The following is a 25,688-nucleotide window of genomic DNA, read 5'->3' on the forward strand; positions in this document are numbered from 1 at the left end:
CACTGGTCCGAAATCCCCACGGCTTTCTCTCCTCTCCTGACAGGATGAACTAGACGGCTTCTGATTGGTTAGCACCATCACATGGTGCTTAGAATCCCTGTAGTCCGTACTGTCAGCACTAGGAGATGGCTCGAACTGCTGGAGGCTGGGGGGAGACAGCTGCTGGGGGGGAGACAGCTGCTGGAGGCTGGGGGGAGACAGCTGCTGGAGGCTGGGGGGAGACAGCTGCTGGAGGCTTGGGGGAGACAGCTGCTGGAGGCTTGGGGGAGACAGCTGCTGGAGGCTTGGGGGAGACAGCTGCTGGAGGCTGGGGGGGAGACAGCTGCTGGAGGCTGGGGGGGAGACAGCTGCTGGAGGCTGGGGGGGAAGACAGCTGCTGGAGACTGGGAAGAGACAGCTGCTGGAGGCTGGGGGGAGACAGCTGCTGGAGGCTTGGGGTAGACAGCTGCTGGAGGCTTGGGGGAGACAGCTGCTGGAGGCTGGGGGGAGACAACTGCTGGAGGCTGGGGGGAGACAGCTGCTGGAGGCTGGGGGGAGGAACAGCTGCTGGAGGCTGGGTGGAGGAACAGCTGCTGGAGGGTGGGTGGAGGAACAGCTGCTGGAGGCTGGGGAGGAACAGCTGCTGGAGGCTGGGGAGGAACAGCTGCTGGAGGCTGGGGGGAGACAGCTGCTGGAGGCTGGGGGGAGACAGCTGCTGGAGGCTGAGGGAACAAAGATATGAGAGAGACAGGAGGAGCAGCAGATGTCCACAGTCAAATGGAAGCTTGAACCCATCATACAGGGAAGTTTCCCACGCCGCTCCTGTGTGAACTTCATTATGACAAGCCTGGGTTCACACAGAAGCAATACGGGAAACTGCATTCTATTCGGACAGGAATCGCACTGCATTCCTGCTCAAATTGCATGCAATTCTTTGAAGCGCGAGCTGTGCCCATTCATTTTGTATGGGCGCAAATTGCACCATAAATGATCAGTTTTGGTATAAGTACTTGTGAAAATGCTCGGTATCAGTGCATTCCTACAGTTAACCCTTTGATTACCCTCCTGATCACCCCTGTCACTCAGCCAGTGTCATTAGTACAGTGACAGTGTACAGGATTATCACTGATCACTGTATTAGTGTCACTAGCAATGCAGATAGTGTTAAAGTCAGTTAGTTTCCCTCCCAGCCAGTGTCAGTTAGTGCCAGTCTCTGATTACCCACCACACTATCACAGTCACACTAAGTCGCTGATCACCGCCATTACTAGTCTGGATCAGTATCCTGGTCAGAACTATACTAGTGTCTCCAATAGTATAGTGTACCCAAAAATTTGGGGGATTTTTTTACAAAAGACAGGTAGCAGAATACATTTTGGCCTACATTTATGAAGAAATTTGATTTTATTGGATATGTTTTAAAACGGAAAGTAGAAAATATGTGGATTTTGTTTTCAAAATTGTTGTTCTTTTCTTGTTTATATAATAAAAAACAAAAAACCCAGTGGTGCTCAAATACCACCAAAGAAAAGCTCTTTTTGTATAAAAAAATATAATAATAAAATAAATAAATAATAAATAAATAATAAAATAAATATAAATCTCATTTGGGTGGAGCGTTCTTTGACAGCAATTGCCGGTTAGAGTGTTACTAAACCCACAACAGTAAAATTTGTTTATATATGCAGTAAGGCATGCTTTTTATACTCACTGTAGAATCCTCTGCATTGTGTAAAAAGGCTGTTTGATCCTGTCTTCTCTGGTCCTCCCTGTAATGGAATCGCAACCCACACTGTGTTTGTGGGCTTCCGTCAGAATACCGCTTCCTTCAGTCTTGAACATAGATATCAGATATTACAGCCGCCCCCCACACCAAACTAGCCGGAACTTAGCTTGTATAGATCTGGAACAACTTTTTTTGAACAGACTCACATACAATATATACCACCCAAGAGGACATCCCTCTCCTGATTAGATTACCCCACCAGGTCAGGTGCCTGATTACATTATCATATGCTGATGAAATTGTGTACAGAAATATAATTAACATACCTAAGGAACAACCAACACAAACAGTATTCTACTTTCCCATCAGCAACTAACAGATTACAGTGATTTAATTAACGTGAGTTAATTACCTAGCAGACTTGATGTCAATGAGCTAACAAAGTACAATACACATTATTATTAGTGTAAACACATCCCCACAGTAGACAATATGAAGTAATCACAACAATCAACAATGTGTAGAAGACAGGTGATTGAGCTGATGGCATTAGTATCTGCTATGATTCTGACTGTGCCGAGCAGTCCCCTTTTGGCAATAGGCAGCTAGGCCTTTACCATGGATCCTAGGCCTAGAGTCCCAGAGTCTTCATATATTCCTTCAGGTATATTGTTGATAAATATTACTGTCCCATTTGAAGTAACCCAAACCATACCATATAATCAGTGTCCATTAGGTAGTTGTCCATCATTTTCTCGGTAACCCTGTGCCCCTAATAGACACAGGGTGACTTACACATAAGAGGGGCCTAGGGAGCTGAGAGAGGGATTTCTCAACCTCTTGAAGGTAAGCTGGGTTCCACGGGCCCCCCATTCAAATTGACTCCCGTCACACCCCCCTTCTTCCATTGTCCCCAAACCATCTCCTTATAGAGTAACTCTGCACATGCTCAGTTTGGTGTGTATTTCTAGAAATGTTTTCATTTTTTCTTGGGAGAGGGCATTTGATCAGCACAGGGCCAATCAGCACTGTCCAGAAAGAGGTTTAGGGGTCCTGCAGCCTCATAGGACAGTCAGAGTAGAATGAAAACTCCTCCTACAAGCTTTAACCAAACACTGAAAGAAGTCACAAGACTGCTATATACTGCTGATGAGAAAAGGTATTTAGCAGTTTATATTTACTAAAATAATTGCATTTCCATGTTCTGTGGGAGACAAGATATAGTGAATGCAGGATCTTGGGTTTAGTAACACTTAAAAGTAGCGCAGTGCTGAATCACAAAAAATGCTCTGGTCATGAAGAGGTAAAACCTTCTGGAGGTCAAGTAATAAAAAAACAAACAAAATACAGTAGACTACAAATCATTACAACGCATGTTTGAGCTGTTCAAAGAAAGAGATGCGATACATGATGAATGTTCACAGTGCAGCGCTACAATAGTATATGATATGTAATATATATGGAAAAGGAAGGTCCCAATGTGAAAGAGGTGATCATGCACACAGACACCAGATGGTGTGCTCCACTCGTTTTCGTCCTCCACCTGTCTTCTCACCTCAAGAATAGCCCCTGTGTCACCAGACGGGCTCTTGGGGAGTATGTGGATAACATATGCAGATGACTCACTCACACAGGACCTGGGATCCTCACTCAGAGACTGATCCAATCGATTGACATGAAATAAAACAAGGTACTGGACATAGTGTGTAAAGTCTTAAAACAATAGCTTTATTCAATCGCGTAAGAGTAAAATTACAGTTGCAGGCACTGAGCCCAGTGCGCGGTGTACAGCCCTACAATAAAACACAATCCTCGATATGGATGGCGGGTGACGTCACCGACTCCTCCTCATTCCGTACGCGTTACTTCCCCGTAGGCGGGACTTCATCAGCTGACGTACCGCGTACGGAGGGAGAAGGAGCCGGTGACGTCACCTGCCATTCATACCGAGAATTGTGTTTTACTGTACGGCTGTACACCGCGCAATAGGCTCAGCGCCTGCATAAGTAATTTTACTCTTATGCGACTGAATGAAGCTATTGTTTTAAGACTTTACACACTGTATTTCTGTCTTAGGTCTCCAGAATATCACATGATGGCCCCTCAATTCCCCCCCCCCCCCAATTATCAGCCTAAGCTTGATGAAGGGTAAAACAAAAGACACTTTATTCACCAACTCACTTCCAATATATACAGTCTCATGTGTTTGATTTCATTATCATATGCAAATGTAATTATATACAGAACATAGTTAACATACCTTGGCTTTCTACAAGGAGACAATAGGTGAATGAGACTGCAACATTATCATAATTAATTAAACAAGCATCAAGCCCAAAACATAGCCGAATACACATTCCCAGAAGTGTGAAGGCAGTAAGGATGTGGAATTCTCTTCCGCAAACAGTCGTATCAGCAGGGAGCATTGATAGTTTCAAAAAACTATTAGATGGGCACCTTAAAGACCACAACATACAGGGGTATACAATGTACGGTTAAAAGCAAACACACACACACATCATAGGTTGAACTGGATGGACTGATGTCTTTTTTCAACCTCACTAACTATGTAACTATGTAACTTCACCTCTAAACAGATGAAAGCAGAAGACATCTCAGACTGTCCATCTCCATTTTCAACACACCTTATTATAACTGTCAATACACATCCCCACAGTAGATGTCATTAGCATCTCTTAAGTCTCTCAATGTGTGGAAAAGTCCTCTGCTGCAACAGGCAGCTTTAGGCCTGTAACATTGATCCCAGTCTGAGTCTGTATCTTGGGGTGACATGGATTTGAGTCCAAAGTACCACTACTCCCATGGTCCTCCAGCATATACCCCCACACAGAGGTGCACTCCCCTACAAGCCAGGGCCTGTAGTCCGTGGGCAGGAGGCCGGCCTCCACACTCCTCCAGTAGCCGTGGTGAACGTCCCAGCAAATGGGCGTTCGTCACACACTATGTCCAGTACTTTGGTTTATTTCATGTCAATCGATTGGATTGGTCTCTGAGTGAGGATCCCAGGTCTTGTGTGAGTGAGTCATCTGCATTTGTTATCCACATACTCCCCAGGAGCCTTTTTGCTAGTTTGGCCCGTCTGGTGACATAGGGACTATTCTTGAGGTGGCTAGTGGAGGACGCACCAAGTGGAGCACACTGTCTAGTGTCTGTGTGCATGATCACCTCTTTCACATTGGGACCTTCCCTTTCCATATATATTACATATCATATACTGTTGTAGCGCTGCACTGTGAATTTATTATGTACATGACTGGGATTTTATTTATTGGCCCTTAGTGTTCTGCAGCTTTTTTGATTTTAATCTTAGTACAGTAAGGTGCGCTGATTTTATTTTGTATACAAATGGTGAATATTGCCACATTCATGGAGAGATCAGGTCTTTATTAAGAGACAGGATCACCTTTTGTAAGAAGGATGTGCACGTCAAGGTGTGAATTGTTGTGTAGGTGCATTTCTATATATGGCAGTTCTTACACTCTGGATTAATCCTGATTTCCTGGCATGCTTTCTGTACAGTCTAACTTTGCCATGGGGCGACTTCCATCCACCTACAGAAAGTGTTACATGTTGGACTTTGGTCTGGCGCGGCAGTATACCAACACCACAGGGGAGGTGCGGCCGGTAAGTGATCCTGGGGGCGGGGGGGTTGGGTGAAGGTATATCTGTAGAATCCTCCTGTGTCATGTAACCCTTCCATGTGAGCTCCATTCCTGGACGTCGTATGTGTGAGTGATCTTCTCCTTCCAGGTCATTTTACTGATCATTTTAAGTTGTTGAATTTTGTTTCCATCATTTTGTTCTTTTTGTTTTTCAGTTTATTTTTCGAGCCATTGTGCGGCCGTTTAATTTTACCGACTGGGATGCGCAGTGTGAGTCTCCGCCCTCCATGCTTTTGTTTTTTTTCTTATGTTCTTTTCATCCTGTATTTTGTATTGTTTGGTACAGTGGGTGCGGATATTTATTATTGAACGTTTTTCGAGTGACTTTGCATTGTGTGTTCTTCTGAAAGTTGTATGAATTTGCTGAAACTAAAAAAAAAAAAAAAAAAGTCCATCGAAAGCAGCTACAGGAATGTGTGTGAGGGTGCAGATTGTCGGATGGGTGAGACTGATGTTAGACACATACGGGGAGCCTCGTTGACACCAAACACAGCCTATTGGTGATTACTGTACGTGTAGGATGACTGACCAAGAATGTGCTCACATTGTGATAACTGTACATATTGAATGACTGACCAACCATGTGCTTATATTGTACTGATTGTGTGCTTACATTGTACTAATAATAGAGCTGCATGATTCTGGATAAAATTAGAATCACTATTTTTTTGCTTAGAATAAAGATCACGATTCTCGGCGTGACATCATCTTTTACATTATACACAAAAATTGGGCTAACTTTACTGTTTATTTTTTTTATTAATTCATTAAAGTGTATTTTTTCCCAAAAAACTGCGTTTGAAAGACTTCTGCGCAAATACAGTGTGACATAAAAGAATGCAATGATCGCCATTTTATTCTCTAGGGTCTCTGCTAAAAAAAAATATATATATATACACATACATACATACAGATATAATATATATATATATATATATATATATATATATATATATATATATATATATATATATATATATATATATATATATATAATGTTTGGGGGTTCTAAGTAATTTTCTAGCAAAAAATACTGATTTGTACTTGTAAGCAACAAGTGTCAGAAAAAGGCTTAGTATTTGAGCCCCGGTTCACACTATAGCAATGTCAGACATCGCATGTGATTCGGAGCACACTGCCCCGAAAATCCCATGTGATGTCTGTGCGATGCTAATTCAGCCATACAGATTGTATGGCTGAATTTGTATCTGATTCGGACTGAACATGCACAGGACCCTTATTTTGGGTCCGCAGTGGAATCGGATCGCATGGTGGTTCACACCAATGCGATCCGATTCATGTCCGAACTGTCAGTTCGCACTGCGATATGCGAACTGATCTGGGGGTGTCGTTAACTTTGTATTGACACCCCCAGCGATTTGCTTATGGCGGTGTGAACTGCCTGCAATTTGAATGCGATGCGGGAACCCGCAGTGGATTTGCAGGGTTCCCGCATCACATATTTGTGATCTGAGACTAAGAGGTTAAACTGCCCTCACTTACAGATGGAAATTTATTTCTTTGATCTAAAACAGGCATGTCCAACCTGCGGCCCGGGGGCTGCATGCGGCCCAGAACCGCAGGCAATGCGGCCCACTGCCCCCTGACAATTTTTTTTGCTGGGGAGGAAGGAAGTCGAATCGGGAGCCACGGCCACAGCGGCTTCCAACTAACTGTAGGCAGAGGCTGCCTCTGATGGGAGCATTCACTAGTTGTGTTAAATTAGTGCTGGGGGGGTGCAGCAGCGCGGGAAGGGTACGATGCCGTTTTATTACTTATATACCTTAACTATAGTATATTTTTTATATGCGGCCCGAGAAAATTTCTCTACACTCAATGTGGCCCAGAGAAGCTAAAAGGTTGGACACCCATGATCTAAAAGAACAAAATGATACATTGTAAAACATTGTGTTTATAGTTATCCAGAAGCCCTAACAATGTTGATAAACATTTGCTGGAGCCTCTTTTTTGACAGCTGTGAGTGAGCAGAGAACAGCTCCGTAAGAATAGAGGACAATCAGGACATGCTGTCTTAAGATCGTGAGGGGGGGGGGGGGGGGGTGAATCGAGGTTTTTCTATCGATTAATCGTGCAGCTCTAACTAATAATGACATTGTTGATTACTGTACGTGTAGGATGACTGACCAACCATATGCTAATATTGTACTGATCATGTGCTTACATTGTACTAATAATGACAATGGTGATTACTGCACGTGTAGGATGACTGACCAATTGTGTGCTTACATTGTACTAATAATGACAATGGTGATTACTGCACGTGTAGGATGACTGACCAATTGTGTGCTTACATTGTACTAATAATGACATTGGTGATTACTGCACGTATAGGATGGCCAATTGTTTGTTTTTATTTATTTTTTTTTTTAAATCAGGAAAATGTTTATTGTAATACACAGACATCATATCAGTCCAATATAACAGGCGATACAGTAAAGGAGGCAGTAACTTACAAATCCAAAAACATTAATCACAGATACATTGTGATACATACACCTAGCAAAAACTAAGCAGGCACATCACCATCATGACACTATCCCCCCTGGAGCTAAGCAAAGTTGCAAATATTCGTCCAAATCAAGTAAATATCAGACAATTATGGTCTATTTGGACAGCATAATAATCTCTGGTATACCAGTTCCCTTGGGCTGAGACCCGGGGAGTCCAGCCATAGTCCACACAACTTTTCAAACTTGCCGGGGCAACCCCGACATCTAAAAGTATGGTTTATCTTCTGTTAATTAATGGACACAGCTCCATATTCTTCACCAAAGGGGTTATGCTGCCCTCTACAGGAGTAGGACTAGGCAGACAACACAAAAGCTTGGCTACGCTCCATGGGCTGTCGTCAGCTAGCTTTTTGTTTGCCTAGTTCAGGAGTAGGACATAGTTTCCCTGCTGGGCCCTAGGTCCTGGCATTTTTGTCTATCTTTTTGCTTTTTGTTTTTGGATCCCGGTTTTTCGTGTGGAGATCTTCTAGCAACTGCTGGGCTGAGCAACGGTATGCCTTCAGGGGGTAATTTTTTTCTCGGCCTGTAAGTTCTTCTCTGCACCGTGGTGCTGTTGGTTCTTCAAAAACCTCCCTTTGAAAGCATACGGGAGATCCCTTTCCTTACGCTGTCACATGAGGTGGTTTTTTGGTGGCTATCACCTCTGCTCGCAGGGTGTCGGAGTGTGCGGCTTTGTCTTGTGGTTCTCCCTATCTGGTGGTTCACGGGGATAAGATGGTCCTGGCTCCTCCCGAAGTTTATCTCTGATTTAAATGAGGATATTGTGTTGCCGTCCTTGTGTCCCAGGCCGGCTCATTGCCGGGTATTTGCCTTGTATGCTCTGGATGTTGTTCGAGTTATTCAGTTCTATTTGGTAGCTATTGAGTCCCTTCGTAGACTCGCTCTTTGGGAGTACGGACAGGCCACGGAAGGTGCTCCTGCTTCCTCTGCTACCATTTTTAGATGGATCAGACTGACGGTGACCTGTGCTTATTCACTTACGGGTCGGGTTCCATCTTCCCTGTGCTGGCACATTCTAGGGCACTTAGTGCTTCTTGGGCCTTCTGTGATTAGGCGTCAGTGGCGCAGGTGTGTACAGCGGCCACTTGGTTGTCGGTGCTTACTTTTTCAAAGTTTTACATAGTTGATGTTTTGGCATCTGCGGTTGCCTCTTTTGGCTGAAAAAGTTTTGCGGGCTGCGATTTAGAGGGTCTGTTTTTTCCCCCTTGAGGGTGTATTTCAGGTTGGGCTCCTGTCCTAGTTGAGCTACTGTTACCTGGATTGGCTTGTGTTTAGCCTTGGGTTTTTTATGCCCACCCCTCATGTTTGGCACTGCTTTGGGACATCCCTATGGTGAAGAATGTAGAGCTGTGTTTGTCAATGAACGGAAGAGAAAAATAGTATTTCTCTTACGTCCTCCGACAGTCGCCGCCTCCTCTAAGTCATCACTATTGGGTATTGTCCACCTATCCGTAGGAATAGCTAGGCATATAGACTTAGTCAAAAGACAAAAGGCATTAGCATATACACACCCACGGGGGCTGTCCCATCTGGTCAATACCCCCCCTGCATCACCACTCCCAACTCAGTTTTAGTTTGCCTAGCATCAGGAATAGTTCAGGCTACCTTGTGCTGGGGCTTCAGTCTCAGCCTTCTTAAATCTTTTATTTGATTTTCTTTTTAAATGTCAGTTTTTTTCTCTCACTTTACTAGCTGTTTATTTTGTCAGCTTTAGTGTTAGTTTATTCTTCGGATGAAGATGGATCATGCGGTGCTGGGATTCGGACTGGCCACCCTGGTTCTCCATCCGCCGCCATTTTAGGGGCGGTAGAAGGATCGGTTCGGCCGCATGTCAGCGGCCATCTTGGTGAAGCCTTCTATGCATCCCTATGGGGCAGCCATTTTCCCTTATGGCCAGCCCCCTCCAGCAGCATTTCCTCTTCCTCTCAGACAGCACAGGCACAGGTAGCAACGATCTGCTGGCTCTGCAGTGTATCTCTCTGTCTTCTTCTGCATACTGCTTCTGGCTCAGTTTCTTTCTCCTTTTGGGGGTCTTCATTGCTGTGACAGTAGCGGTGGGCTGCGCTCTCCGCAGCGCTATTTAAGGGGACAGTACATTACTTTTTGCACTGTAGTTTTTTTATTATCTTGAGCCATGGATTCTCAGGAAAGCAAGTTTCCTCCAGCTTTAGTGGGGGGCCCCAGTTCTCCTGTGGCCCCGCTGCGACCTGATCTGGCTGCTGTTGTTGCGACTTTAGTGGCAAATATGGAAATGCTGATGTCTGAACGGGCTGCGAGAAAACGGCCCAGGCTGTCTCTCTCTTCTGATTCAGATGGGGATATGGCTGCTGCTGCTGCTGCTGCGAGCGTGCCCTTTTCAGGGTCCCGCTCATCCTTGGACCCCCCGGGGTCTGAGGGGGAGGCTGAGGTGGAGGGTGTTGATACATCCTCCCCAGGGTCACCTGAAAAACGGGCGACCATGGATGAGCTGATTATTTCGGTTAAGGATACCTTACATTTGGAGGATGAGCCCAATCCTCCGGGCGTTGTGTCCTCATTTGGGACGCACAGGGCCCGCAAGTCTGTGCAGGTTTTTCCCTGTCCGGCTGAATTTCATTACACTGTTAATGAAATGTGGCGCACGTTAAAACGTCCATTCCTGGTACCTAGTCGGTTCAAATTGCTTTATCCTTTTGCGCCGGCTACGGAATCTCGATGGTGTGTGCCTCCACAGGTAGATCACACTGTGGCCATGCTGAACAAGGCTACCTTGGTTCCTACTGAGGATACCCCGGTTTTCCGGGACCCCACGGATCGGCGGTTGGAGTCTCTAGCCCGCCATTCCTATACAGTGGCGGGTTCGTTGCTCAAAACCGTTTTCACGTCCGTTATGGTGGCTCAGGCGGTGGCTGACTGGATTAAGTTGCTTAGAAGCAACCTAGTGTCTGATGACGTGCCGCCTGCCCGCCTGGAAATGGTGGATCAGATCCACCAAGGGGTCATGTATTTGTGTGATGCTGCCCTGAATGAGGCTCCCTTGGTGGCTCGCCTCTCGAGTGTTGCGGTACTTAACCGGCGACTGATATGGCTGAAGAGCTGGTCGGCCGACCAGTCCTCACGGAAAACAGTTGCTGATTTTCCCTATGCTGGCTCTCGCCTTTTTGGCGAGGCGTTGGATACCCTGGTGAAAGGCGTCACGGGGGGCAAGAGCACTATGCTTCCCCAGAACCCGAAGAACAAGTCTTTCCGAGGCAAGCGGGGTTCTGCGCCTAGATCCACTCAGGGGTCCTTTCGTGCCTTTCGGAACCAATCCAAGGGCAAGCCCTTCAAGGCCCAGGGCAACCAGAAGAAACCCTGGGCGGGTAAGCAGAAGACCGGCAATGCCGGCTCGGCGGGACACTCAGCCTGAAGGGGCGCCCTCACCCGTTTCTGGGGTGGGGGGACGTTTGCGGGGTTTCCTCCAGCCTTGGCTGCTCCGGATCTCGGACAGGTGGGTCCAGGAAATTGTTCGATCAGGTTACAAGATCAAATTCCTTTCCAGGCCGGCGGACAGATTCTTTCCCTCCAATCTTCATCTGCTTCCGGGGCGTTTGCAGGACTTGCATCAAGCGGTGCAGGACCTTCTTGCTCAGGGGGTGATTGTCCCGGTGCCTCATCGGGACAGGTTTCGGGGGTTTTATTCAAATCTGTTCACTGTGCCCAGGAAGGAGGGCAAAGTGCGTCCTATTCTGGACTTGAAAGCGCTGAACCGCTTCGTGCGGGTTCGGAAGTTCCGTATGGAGTCTCTCCGTTTGGTGGTGGTTTCCTTAAGTCCAGGGGAATTCCTGGCCTCGATAGATCTGAAGGATGCGTACCTGCACATCCCCATTTTCGAGGGTCATCAGCGGTACCTTCGGTTTGCTATGGCAGACGATCACTAACAGTTTGTGACGTTACCTTTCGGTCTCGCTTTGGCACCAAGGGTGTTTACCAAAGTGCTGGCGCCGGTTCTGGGCCTACTGAGGGCTCAGGGCATTGCGGTCTTGGGTTACCTGGACGATCTGCTTCTGAGATCGCGTGCCAGCCAGGACCTAGTACGCGATCTGTCCATCACGGTACAGACGCTTCAGGAGTTCGGATGGACTATCAACGTTCAGAAATCGACGTTGTCTCCATCGCTGCGTCTTCCCTATCTGGGAATGATTCTGGACTCCGCTCAGGCGAAGGTGTTCTTGCCGGAGGACAAGCTCCGGACTTTGCAGGACGAACTCAGGTCCCTCAGGGACAATCCGTCCTCGTCACTCAGGACCTGTATGCGAGGCCTGGGGTTGATGGTTTCGGCCTTCGAGGCGATTCCCTTTGCTCAGTTCCACACGCGGGCTCTCCAGACGGAGATCCTGGCCAGGTGGGACAGACTACCTCAGTCCCTGGATCTGGAGGTCTCCCTGAGTCGCCAGACCAGATTGGCTCTTCTTTGGTGGATCCAGTCCCCGACGGTGATGGAGGGCAAGTCCTTCCGTCCGTTGGTGTGGACAGTGGTTACCACGGATGCCAGCCTGTCGGGCTGGGGTGGAGTCCTGGGCAATCTGTCTGCCCAGGGCACTTGGGCGGAGGAGGAGTCCTCCCTCCCGATAAATGTACTGGAGCTACGAGCGATAAAACTCTGTCTCTTCCAGTGGTCGGAATGTCTCCATGGCTTGCCTGTTCGCGTACAGACAGACAATGCTACCGCGGTGGCTTACATCAACCACCAGGGGGGCACCAGGAGTGCTTGTGCGGCCCGGGAGGTGTCCGACATTCTGTCTTGGGCCGAGACTCATGTCCCGGCGATCTCGGCAGTTCACATTCCGGGTGTGGAAAATTGGCAGGCCGACTATCTGAGCCGCCAGACCCTGGACCAGGGGGAATGGTCCCTTCACCCGGAGGTCTTTCAGATGCTGTGTGCGAAGTGGGGATCCCCAGATGTGGATCTGTTCGCATCCCGGCTAAACCGAAAGGTGGAAATCTTCGTGGCAAGAACGCGCGATCCGTTGGCGGACGCCTCGGATGCGTTGGTGGCCCTTTGGCATCAGTATCGTCTGATGTACGCCTTTCCTCCGATTCAGTTACTATCCCGGTTACTTCGCAGGTTGGCCTCGGAACCGCACATGGTGATTCTGGTGGCACCGGACTGGCCACGCCGGTCCTGATACGCCGACGTTGTTCACCTGGCAGTGGCACCTTCGTAGCGCCTGCCTCTGCGGGAAGATCTCCTGTCTCAGGGTCCGATCTTCCATCCTGCATTACAGTCGCTGGCTTTAACGGCCTGGCTGTTGAGACCCAGGTCTCGAAGGACAAGGGTCTATCCTCTGAGGTTATCCCTACCCTGATCAAGGCTAGGAAATCCTCCTCTGGTAAGATCTATTACCGTACCTGGAAAGCCTATTTCACCTGGTGTGAGTCCAGGGGGTTTTCCCCTCTTTCTTACTCGGTGTCGAGAATCTTGGCTTTCCTCCAGTCTGGAGTGGATCAGCGCCTGGCGCTGGCCACAATAAAGGGCCAGGTGTCTGCACTGGCGGTCCTTTTCCAACGCCCTGTGGCGTCTCATTCCTTGGTGCGCACCTTCATTCAAGGTGTGCGACATTTGGCTCCTCCCAGGAAGGAGCCTTTACCTCCATGGGACTTGAACTTGGTCCTGTCCGCTTTGCAGCGTGCCCCCTTTGAAAATATCAGGGAGATATCGTTGCCTCTGCTGTCGAAAAAGGTTGCTTTTCTGGTGGCGATCACTTCGGCTCGCAGAGTGTCGGAGTTGGCGGCGTTGTCTTGCCGCTCCCCTTACTTGGTAATTCACAAGGATAAGGTGGTTTTGCGACCACCCCCTTCCTTTCTTCCCAAGGTGATCTCTGAATTTCACCTTAATGAGGACATTGTCCTGCCTTCGCTTTGTACGAAGCCTAAGCATCCAAAGGAGATTGCTTTGCATTCCTTGGATGTTGTCAAGGCGATCAGGGTTTACCTGAAGTCTACGGAATCCTTTCGGAAGACGGATTCTCTTTTTGTCCTTCCTGAGGGAACTCGGAAGGGCATGGCTGCATCCGCAGCGACTATTGCCAAATGGATCAGACAGACCATTGAGCAGGCTTACACCTTGAAGGAACGGGTTCCGCCCTTCCCTGTTAAGGCGCACTCTAACAGGTCTTTGAGTACTTCCTGGGCCTGTTGGCATCGGGCCTCGGTGGCCCAGGTGTGCAAGGCTGTGACTTGGTCGTCGGTGCACACTTTTTCCAAGTTCTACAAAGTAGACGTTCTGGCATCAGCTGATTTCACTATAGTAAAACCCTGTGATTAGGGGGTTGGCTGGTATTAGGGCAGCTAACGGTTCAATGGCAAGCGGAAAGACCAGTGGAGATAGGGGGCAGCCCTGCCTAGTGCCTCGGCCCAAAACAAATGACGGTGAGACCCTATCTAACACTCTTATAGATGCAGTTGGTGCACTGTAGAGGAGGCGCACCCAGGGTATGAACCGTGTACCGAAGCCGAATTTGGTCAGAACCAACCAGAGATAGTCCCATTCAACTCTTATCAAAAGCTTTGTGAGCATCAAGGGATAGTAAGGCTCTGCTACCCATGTTATTTGCGGGGATCTGCATATCGACAAAAAGTCTTTGCAGATTAACCGCCTGGTCTTGTTGCACCACCGACAGTACGACCTCATTCAATCTAAGAGCTAAGACTTTTTCCAAGAGCTTTACATTGCTTTGGAATAAGGATATTGGCTTATTAGAACCTGGATCCAAGGGGTCTTTACCCGGTTTTAAAAGAAGGACTATCAGGGCTCGCAACATGGACTCTGGAAGGCGGCTTACTTTCAGCGAAGCGTTAAACACCTTTAGCAGTTGTGGCATAATGAACTCTCCATATCTAACATACACTTCCATCTGGATGCTGTCATCACCAGGGGCCTTGCAGGTAGGAAATGAGCTGGCAGCTCTCTGTAGCTCTGCCAAAGTAATAGGAGCATCTAATTTTCCCCTTTGAAGCCATTAAGGAAGGGAGGGAAATCTTCTGAAGATAGTGAGAAGGGTCCCCTGAGGACTTTGACCCCTGTGATTGATAAACAGAAGCATAGAATCCGTTAACTCTTTTATAATTAAATCGGGCGAATTAAAAACCAATTGTGTGCTTACATTGCACTAATAATGACAATAGTGATTACTGCACGTGTAGGATGACTGACCAATTGTGTGCTTACATTGCACTATGACAATAGTGATTACTGCACGTGTAGGATGACTGACCAATTGTGTGCTTACATTGCACTAATAATGACAATAGTGATTACTGCACGTGTAGGATGTCTGACCAATTGTGTGCTTACATTGCACTAATAATGACAATAGTGATTACTGCACGTGTAGGATGTCTGACTAATTGTGTGCTTACATTGTACTAATAATGACAATAGTGATTACTGCACGTGCAGGATGACTGACCAATTGTGTGCTTACATTGTACTAATAATGACAATAGTGATTACTGCACGTGTAGGATGTCTGACCAATTGTGTGCTTACATTGTACTAATAATGACAATAGTGATTACTGCACGTGCAGGATGACTGACCAATTGTGTGCTTACATTGTACCAATAATGACTTTGGTGATTACTGCACGTGTAGGATGACTGACCAATTGTGTGCTTACATTGTACCAATAATGACTTTGGTGATTACTGCACGTGCAGGATGACTGACCAATTGTATGCTTACATTGTACCAATAATGACAATAATGATTACTGCACGTGTAGGATGACTGACCAATTGTGTGCTTACATTGTACCAATAATGACAATAGTGATTACTGCACGTGTAGGATGACTGACCATTCGCATGCTTACATTGCACCAATAATGACATTCGTGATGACTGTACATGTAGGATAAATGACCAATCGTGTGATTACATTGTACAGTACTAATAATGATATTGATGATTACTGCTCGTGTAGGATGACCAGTTGTTTGCTTACATTGTACTAATAATGACATGTAACTATGTGACATTGGTGATTACTGCACATGTAGGATGACTCATTGACCATGTGCTTACTTTGTAATACTAATGATATTTGTGAGAACTGTAAATGTAGGATAACTGACCAATCGTGGGATTACATTGTACTAATAATGACATTGGTGATTACTGCACGTGTAGAATGACTGACCAGTTGTTTGCTTACATTGTACTAATAATGACATGTAACTATATGACATTGGTGATTACTGCACATGTAGGATGACTGATTGACCATGTGCTCACTTTGTAATACTAATGATATTGGTGAGAACTGTAAATGTAGGATAACTGACCAATCGTAGGAATACATTGTACTAATAATGACATTGGTGATTACTGCACGTGCAGGATGACTGGCCAATCACGTGCTTACATTGTACTGATCATGACGACCAATTTACATGATCACATTGTACTAATAATACCATTTGTGATAACTGTACAGTAGGATGACTGACGTACTGATGATGACTCCGGTGATTACTGTACTTGCAAGACAATTGACAACAACCCCCCCCATTCAGTTTTTTATATCTTTATTCATTACGTAAGTGGTTAGGATTTCTTCTTCTTTGTCTTTTAATCCCAGTACTGGGGGCTGCAGTCATCTCATTACTCACACTGTAATTATCCATACTGTTGGATGGGTAGTGAGCTGTTGGGATACTTGGGATGATCTGGAGTAAAATAAAAAGTGGACCATTAGATTAAAAAAAAGACAGTCTTAACTAACAAAAACCTTCATATACAAAACCCTGCTGTACCTACAGTTTATCCAGAGGAAGACAAAAAAGAACCCTTATGGTCCAGCTTGCTCCAGCTCTTTTTTTACCCAATTAGCGACTTACCAACATCTTAATAGAAAATTAATGAAGTCCTCCCCAAATATTCCTGTTGGATGAAAGCACAATAGGAGCTGTTAGTGAATGGGTGGAATATGACCTGCACATTCTCTTAGTGTTTGTGTCTTCCTCCCTGACAGCCCCGCAATGTCGCTGGATTCCGAGGAACAGTCCGCTATGCATCTGTCAACGCACACAAGAACAGGGTAAGTCACAGCAGGAATGTAGTTATTGTAAATGTGGCCCATCCAAGCTGCTTCTGATGAATGCACAGAGCACTTGGTCTTCTCCCGGGGCCTTCAATCCTCTGTTGTGCTCTTTTGCAAGTGTCTCATCAGATCAATATTTTCCCCAACCATACAGGAGATGGGCAGACACGATGACTTGTGGTCCCTGTTTTATATGTTGGTGGAATTTGCAGTTGGTCAGCTGCCGTGGAGAAAGATCAAAGACAAGGTAAGCGCTGAGCCATGCTTTCGTGCAATATGACCTGTATGTGGTGACAGTGATCCCCATAGTGTGACTGCTCACTCTGTCTGCTCCCCAGGAACAAGTAGGGATGATCAAGGAGAAATATGACCATCGAATGCTGCTGAAACACATGCCTTCCGAGTTCCACCTCTTCCTGGAGCACATATCTTCTCTGGACTACTTCACCAAGCCTGATTATCAGGTATTGGTGTCATAGCCACCTATGGGGTACTGTACTGATAAACAGTAGGCTACAGAGGATTCCAACATATGAGAAATAGAATGGAAACATATTGGGGTTGATTTACTAAAGGCAAATAGACTGTGAACTTTGAAAAGTGCAGTTGTGCTCTGCAAGTGCAGTTGCTCCAGAGCTTAGTAAATGATGGGAAGCTTCCATTTGCAATGAATGCCCAATCACATGCAAGGAAAAAAAAAAACAGCATTTTTGCTTGCACATGATTGGATGATGGAAATCAGCAGAGCTTCTGCCCATTTACTAAGCTCTGCAGCAACTGCACTTGCATGTGCAACTGCACTTTGCAAAGTGCACAGTCTATTTTGCCTTTAGTAAATCAGCACTATTATGTGGAGTTTCCATTCTATTTAAGCTTATCTGATGTTTTTGCATCTATGGAAGGGTATGCTGCTGCAGAGGGGGTTTTATTATTGGTTACATCTTATATGGCTGAGGTGCAATTGACCTACCTATAGCTTGGAGAAGTGGGGTCTGTATCTCTTGTGAGTGCGATTCTTATAGGTTGTGGTCTCACAATTATCAAACACTAATTGTCAAGCATAAATTGTGTAATATTACAAAATCATCAGCAAAGAAGAAGGATATAGCACAGCACAGGGTGTTGGACACTTTGGGGGAGATTTACTAAGGCTAGGTTCACTTATATGCGAATTGGATGCATTTTTAACCGCATCCAATACGCATAACATGTGAATGTGGCTTTCAATGGAGCCAGTTCATACTTGTCCTGAGCTGTCACGGTTTTGAAAAGGGTCCTGTGCGTTTTTGGGCCTGGTTCAGGTGCGAATTCAGGCAAAAATTTGTACCTGAACCGGTGAACAAAAACGCACCGGACTGCAAACCGCAGCCGCACGTGTGAACTCAACCTTAAACTGGTGCACACAAAATCTGGTACAGCTATGCATAGTAACCAATCAGCTTCCAGGTTTTATTGTCAAAGCTGAAGGCCCCTTTCACACATGGGAGTTCGTTGGCGGACTCCGTTTTTCTCAGCGGGGGGTCGATCCGCCGATGAATGGCAGCTGTGTCTCCGCGCTGTGTACGGAGACAGAGCTGTCAGGTCCCCGCTGTTATCTATGGGGGAATCGGATGAAAACAGACCACCTGCCTGTTCTCATCCGATCCCATCCGCTGGACGGATGGAAAATAGGGTTTCCATCCGTCCAGATTTGATGGATCGGATGTCAGCGGACATGTCTCCGCTGACATCCGATGCCCCATAGAGATGCATTGGGCATCCGTTCAGATCCGCCTGAAAAACTGACTGGCGGATCTGAACGGTCCGCTAGTGTGAAAGGGGCCTTACTGAACAAGCTGAAGTTGGAAGCTGATTGGTTACTAAGCACAGCTGCACCAGATTCTGTCTGTACCACTTTTAGTAAATGTTCTCTTTTTTTCAGAACACTTTATGGCTTTTTCCCCCATTTTGGAACATTATATATGTCTATTGTTTAAAACAGAACTTTAGGCATTTTTTTTTTCATTTTGAATAGAGTTATAACCCCTGTCATTTTTGGTTATCTGTGTCCCTGTGGGGATTTACCTTCACTTACTGTCCCATAGCCACAACAGGAAGTGAGAGGAAATCCCTGCAAATTAAAGGAATTCTTTGGGGCCCCTCAGGTCACCAGTACATTGGAGGACAGGAAAAAGTACAGACAGACTGGTAGCAGTTTGCAGGGGGTAATACATCAGAGGAATCAAAAAGGTACAGATAGACTTTTGAATTAAACAGTTTATCTTTATTGAAACTCTTTACAATTACCAGCAATAGGGTACAAATACATTTAGAAGAGAAAGTACATGCTCCATCCAGCAGAATCTTACAGTAGGAACTGATAGCATTATCTTCACCATAACTATGAAAGAAGCATTCAACTTCATGTAGAAAAAGCATGAAAAAAGAAAAAAAAAAAAACGAATACATGGAATAAAAAATGTTTTTACCCTGAGTAACCCAAGAAATTAGAGTTAAGGATCTTCAACCAGCGTGGTGCGAAAAATGGCAGAAGTTGCGAGAAAAAAAATGAACACCAATAAAAAACAGAGTGTGCGGTCTTATGGATGGCCAGGGCCCTAGTGGTTTACCAGTCCTGGGGTGTACAGATAGACTTTTAGTGGTGTAAAGGGGTGATGCTTTGGAATAATGGAGAGAGTTACAGGCAGACTGGTAGCAGTGTACAGTAGGGATCGACCGATTATCGGCAAAGCCGATATATCAAGGCCCGATATGCACTTTCCCCGATATAAGGTAGCTGATATTTCGGAAAGTGCTTGTACCAGAGTGATACTTGCAGCTAGGGCATCCATAGCTGACGGTCGGATGTCTTGTAATGAAAACCGATGCGGCTGAGATGCCGCACGGCTGTCATTACAAGGAGAGGAGGGGACGTCTCCCCCCTCCTGTCGCCTTTCGCGGCTCGCCCGGGTCTCCCATCCCACCGGGAGACCCGGGCAACCAGCCTGCACGGCCGCCGAAGGCCCAATCAAAGCCGCATTTGGCTCTGATCGGGTCTCCATGCAAAAACCCGGAAGTGATGTCATGACATCACTTCCGGGTACTCGGTGCCAGATTTAAAAAAATGGCCGCATTCAAAACAGCCAAAATTGGCGTTTTGAGTGCAGAGGAGGGGGGGTTTGGGGTCTTTTAGACCCCCAGATCCCTCCACAAGAGTACCTGTCAAGTAAAAAAAATAAAAACTTTTTTTTATAAATGTACGAAAATATCGGCACATATCAGCCGATACCGATAAGCGACCAAAATATCAGTATCGGTATCGGCAATGAAAAAAAAATATCGGTCGATCCCTAGTGTACAGAGGATGATATACTGTAGTACAGGAGAGAGGTACAGGCAGACTGGTAGTGGTGTACAGGGGATGATACATAAGAGGACACGACAGTAGAACATATGGTGTATTAGGGGTATATGTGGAGGGCTAAAGGATTTTTACCTTAATGCATTCTCTGCATTAAAGCGGAGTTCCAGCCTAACCGCCCACTCACCTGTCCCACGGTCCAGCGATGCGTCGTCTTCTCCCTCTCTGCTCCGCGGCGCCGGCATCACTGATGTGGGTACCCGGTTGTGACAGTTTGCGGCTTCACAGCCGGGTACGCACTGCGCATGCGCGAGTTGCGCTATGCGTCCTGATTGGCCGGCAATCTTCTGGGACCTCTGACATGTCCCAGAAGATTGCAGGGAGGGAGAGAGGAGAACTTCCGCTCAGGGCGCCGCGGCGCTCCGAGCGGAAGTGAGAGCGGGTACATGTCAAAACTAGGTACCCGCTCCCCCCCCCCCCCCCAAAAATGACATGCCAAATGTGGCATGTCAGGGGGTTAGGACTATTTAAAGCGGAAGTTCCACTTTTGGGTGGAACTCCGCTTTAAGGTAAAAATCCTTTTAGTCGCAGCTCCCCCCATGCCCCCTCTAAATAGTTACCTGATCCTGATCCAGCAATGTGCCCGAGAGCAGCAGCACTGCTCTCTCTTTTTCCCTCCTCTCCGGACCCAGTGGGAGCAGCGAATCCATTGGCTCCTGCTGATGTCAGTCAAATCCAGGGACGCGGGGGGCGAGCCATACTTTGTGTGTCAATAAATGCACACAGTATGGCTCTGGATTGAGCCTGCACAAGTACCCCCCAGCAAGCGACTTACTAGGGGGTTACTCAAAAGGCAGGAGGAGCCAAGAGGGCTAGCGAGGGGAACCCAGAAGAGAAGGATCGGGGTTAAGAATAACATGTTTGTTATTACAAAAAAAATATCCTTTATAATCACTTTAGAAAGTACAGACAGACTGGTAGCAGTGTACGCACCGTAGTTGTATTTTTACAAATGCTGTACATGCTTGTTACATATATGTACAGAGAACAGTGTTTTTTGGTGAGGAATGTGCTCTGATATGGATTTTTATCGGTGTGTAATGGAACCTTTTGTACCTTTGCAGATGATCATGACTGTGTTTGAGAACAGTATGAAAGAGAGGGGAATCACAGAGAATGAGGCCTTTGACTGGGAGAAGGGTGGAACAGACATGCTACTGTCTACCAGCACCTCCACCCCACCGCAGCAGAACACCCGGCAGACAGCGGCCATGTTTGGGTGAGATTTTTGTTTTTTTTCTTCTTTATTTGAGCGTGAATCAACTAATTTGGTCAACTGCCCAACAAAACCTTCAGTAAAAAGCAAGTAAAGTTAAACAATTGAGTACAGTCCCTGTATATTAGGAGAATTAACAGTCTTCAGTAATTGCTAATATGCATGTATATGTGTTGCCATCCTTGTAAATATTCAGATGTAGGTAATGGACCTCTTATTGTCTCTGTATGAAGGGTGGTGAATGTGACTCCAGTGCCAGGGGATTTATTGAGGGAGAACACCGAAGATGTCCTACAAGGGGAGCACCTGAGCGACCAAGAGAATGCCCCTCCCATCCTTCCCGGCCGGCCAGCAGACCTCACTGGACAGGTCCCCAACACGGGCTTCAATGACACCGAGGTCTGGGAGGAGACGGATGTGAATCGGAATAAGCTAAGAATCAGTATAAGTAAGGTACGGGGACAGGGACGGGCTGGCTGAAACGACAGTGCTTTACTTGGTCCTGTCTCCAGCACTTTAGAGAGGCCTGTAATTCGATTTCTGAAATTGATTCGCTAAAGGCAAATAGACTGTGCACTTTGCAAAGTGCAGTTGCACTCTCCAAGTGCATTTGCCCCAGAGCTTAGTAAATGAGGTAAAGCTTCACTTTGCAAAAAGTACCCTATCACGTGCAAGGAAAATAAAAAAAACAGCATTTTTGCTTGCACATGATTGGATGATGGAAGTCAACAGAGCTTCCCATCATTTGCTAAGCTCTGGAGAGCAACTGCACTTTACACAGTGCACAGTCTATTTGATTTTAGTAAATCAACCCCTTAGTCTTTAGTTACTACCCCAACCTGCATACAGACTATACTATACACACAACGTTTATGACTGCTATGTCCTTCCTCCCTGACCTACAAACGCTCTTAATGTAATGTGCATTCTTCAGAGCAAATCAAAAGTCTCAAATGTAGAGTCGCTACTAGTATGGAAGGTGTTCTCCTGCCAGGACTTGCGATTATACAGTGAAAGATGAGCATGGTGTTATGTCTTGTAAACACTCAGAGCCAATGTACAGTAGGCATAGCTAGAAATGTAATGTTGTCGTGTAATAAGTCACCCCCACTAGTAAATGCTGAACATCCTGTGATGTCGTGATCGATCAGAGACATTGTAGTGAACGGTGACCATCAGATGATGTCATGTGATCATTTACACCTATATGGGTCACTGCTAACCATCTTGTGATGTCATGTGATCGATCAGAGACATTGTAGTGAATAGTGGCCATCAGATGATGTCATGTGATTATTTACACCTATATGGGTGACTGCTAACCATTCTACGATGTCATACGATCATTCAGAGACATTGTAGTGAATGGTGGCCATCGGATGATGTCATGTGATCATTTACCTCTATTAGGGTGACTGCTAACCATCTTGCGATGTCATGTGATCTTTCAGAGACATTGTAGTGAATGGTGGCCATCAGATGATGTCATGTGATCATTTACACCTATATGTGTGACTGCTAACCACCTTGTGATGTCATGTGATCGATCAGAGACATTGTAGTGAATGGTGGCCATCAGATGATGTCATGTGATTATTTACCTCTATTAGAGTGACTGCTAACCATCTTGTGATGTCAAGGGATCGATCAGAGACATTGTAGTGAACAGTGACCATCAGATGATGTCATGTGATCATTTACACCTATATGGGTGACTGCTAACCATTCTGTGATGTCATGCGATCATTCAGAGACATTGTAGTGAATGGTGGCCATCAGATGATGTCATGTGATCATTTACCTCTATTAGGGTGACTGCTGACCATCTTGTGATGTCATGTGATCATACAGAGACATTCTAGTGAACGGTGACTTTCAGATGATGATCATTTACCCCTATTAGGGTGACTGCATCCTGCGATGTCATGTGATCATTCAGAGACATTGTAGTGAATGGTGGCCATCAGATGATGTCATGTGATCACCCAGAGCCAATGTAATGAAAGTTAGTTGTCAATGTGGTAAACACAGTGGTGATATCATGTGATCCTTCAGAATCAATCAGAATCAGATATTGTTCTTGAAGTGAAGTGAGGCTGTTATCCTTAGTTTCAGTGAATAGAAGACAGATTTTATGATTGCATGAGCTTCTAATGAAGGAAATCCTTAGGGTATATTAATGAAATGTGGTCTCCTTCCTCTGCAGACACAGTGCCTGATGGAGGACGACCACAGCCGCCATGGATGTCCCAGCTCCCCTGTCCGGGCTCCTCCTGAATCCCCTACTACACAGGCACGCTCTCTCCATTACCGACGCATCAACAGTCCTGAGTCCGACAGGCTATCTACAGCAGACAGAAATGATCATCAGGAGAGGAGGTGAGAGTCCACAGTACTGACACATAGGGATGCGACTTCCATAGATAGAGCAGAGCCAATGACTTTTGGCTTCTTTTGATACACCTTACAACTGGTTTTCTTTCTAATCCGTTGGTGGACACAGGAAATCTTTTACTTTCGTACAATACTGCCACCTGCAGGAAGACTAGACACTGGCAAGCAAAAATAAAAACCGTAGGCCAGCCCAGGATAACCCCTCCTACCACCAGCATGCCTCATTTTTATTGTCCTAAGAGGATAAGCGCAGAAGAGTAGTAAAATCACAGCTAAATTGCGTGCGTTTTCGGCACCATTATCAGCACCTTTTTTCTCTATCGGCAAAATGCTGAAAACACCATTTTCTCCCGTGATGTTTCGGCCACTGAAAATTCAGTGCATCTTTAATTTTTGCTACATCACTCTTTTAGTTGTTCTCTGTATGCAGCTCTCTGTATTAGCTTTTTCTAAGCCTGAAGTTAGAGTGCCATACCTGGACCCAGCTGGACTGAACGTTGTAAGACTAGACTGGAATTTGACCTTTGGGCAACTGGACACTGAGTTCCACATTGTGTCACTTTCCAGATCCTATTTTGGTAACAAGTTAGCCGCGGAGCACTGTCCAGGTCCAAAGCTATAGCATTGCCTCAACACTTATCCTGTCTCCGAAGACTCAATTTTTTTTATAGCGTTAGGACTGCAGATAATACTGGGGTGCCTTGTTGCGGCCTCTGCAGCTTACGCATGTATTTGCAAATGTGTGCAAACTAAACCCCTGGTCTTAACGTGAATTGGTGTACAGGACACTTTGGTTTGTCGCAGGCTGGCTGGTAAGTTGAGCTGGGAATTTCTCTTTGTTTTTGTTTGACATGCGTCACCCTTCCATGTGCTCCTTTCTGTTAAGACCAGTTATAGGTTGAGGCAGTTGCTGTTTGTTTGTACCATTGGTTTTTTAGCAAGGGGACTCACTGGACACCTTCGCTGCCATTGTGCTATTTGCTGGGTGTCCAGTGCACCCCTGTGCCTTTAAGGAGGGGTGGGCTCCCTCCAAGTATACCTGCCCTCAATCTATGCTTTATTAACCACTTCTGGACCGGGCCTGGAGGAGAAGCTGTTTAACCTTAAGCTGCGTAGGGGGTTTTCACTGTCAGGGCAGTAAGAATGTGGAACTCTCTTCCACAATTGGTGGTATCAGCAGGGAGTATTGATAGTTTTAAAAGACTCTTGGATGTGCATCTAAAAGAACACAATATACAGGGATATAGGAAATGATTATCGTCACTGACACACACCCCTACCCAAGTTGAACTGGATGGATGATTGTCTTTATTCAACCTTAACTACTATGTTACTATGACTTTCAAGTCCCCCAGACCCTCAGAGAATCATTTCTTGTTACCATTACCTCTGCAGGTTGAGTGTCTGAGCTATTGGCCACATCTTGTAAAGACCGTTTTTGGTCTCATACAAGGAGAAAAGGTGGTCTTGAAACCCCAAATTCCTTTTCTACCTAAGGTAGTTTGGCCCCCAACATCTACCAGGATGTTGTTCTTCCATCTTCTGTCTGGCTTGTAGATCCCTCTCAACCGCCTGGATATAGTTTGGGCTGTGGGAGTTTACCTCGCAGCTACTGATTCCACCGAAAGTTTGACTCTCTCTGTGTCATTCCTGATAGTCCCAGTAAGGGTAAACTAGCTTCTCGTTCCACTATTT

At 46.1% G+C, this 25,688-nt stretch overlaps 1 protein-coding gene across 4 annotated transcripts in view; it reads left to right on the forward strand.

Moving 5' to 3' along the window:
* The window catches only part of TTBK1 (tau tubulin kinase 1), a 166,811-nt gene that overhangs the window by 102,552 nt on the left and 38,571 nt on the right, over positions 1-25,688 (forward strand). For all 4 annotated transcript variants that reach the window (XM_082249851.1, XM_082249852.1, XM_082249849.1 and 1 more), the window contains 7 exons: positions 5,246-5,350; positions 16,915-16,980; positions 17,138-17,230; positions 17,322-17,447; positions 21,448-21,602; positions 21,833-22,052; positions 23,806-23,978. In XM_082249851.1, the coding sequence (XP_082105977.1) occupies positions 5,246-5,350; positions 16,915-16,980; positions 17,138-17,230; positions 17,322-17,447; positions 21,448-21,602; positions 21,833-22,052; positions 23,806-23,978 (938 nt within the window). The remainder of the gene's footprint in view (positions 1-5,245; positions 5,351-16,914; positions 16,981-17,137; positions 17,231-17,321; positions 17,448-21,447; positions 21,603-21,832; positions 22,053-23,805; positions 23,979-25,688) is intronic.

This window comes from Pelophylax lessonae (genome assembly GCF_965119305.1).
Source record: "Pelophylax lessonae genome assembly, chromosome: 3".
NCBI classification, from domain to species: Eukaryota; Metazoa; Chordata; class Amphibia; order Anura; family Ranidae; genus Pelophylax; species Pelophylax lessonae.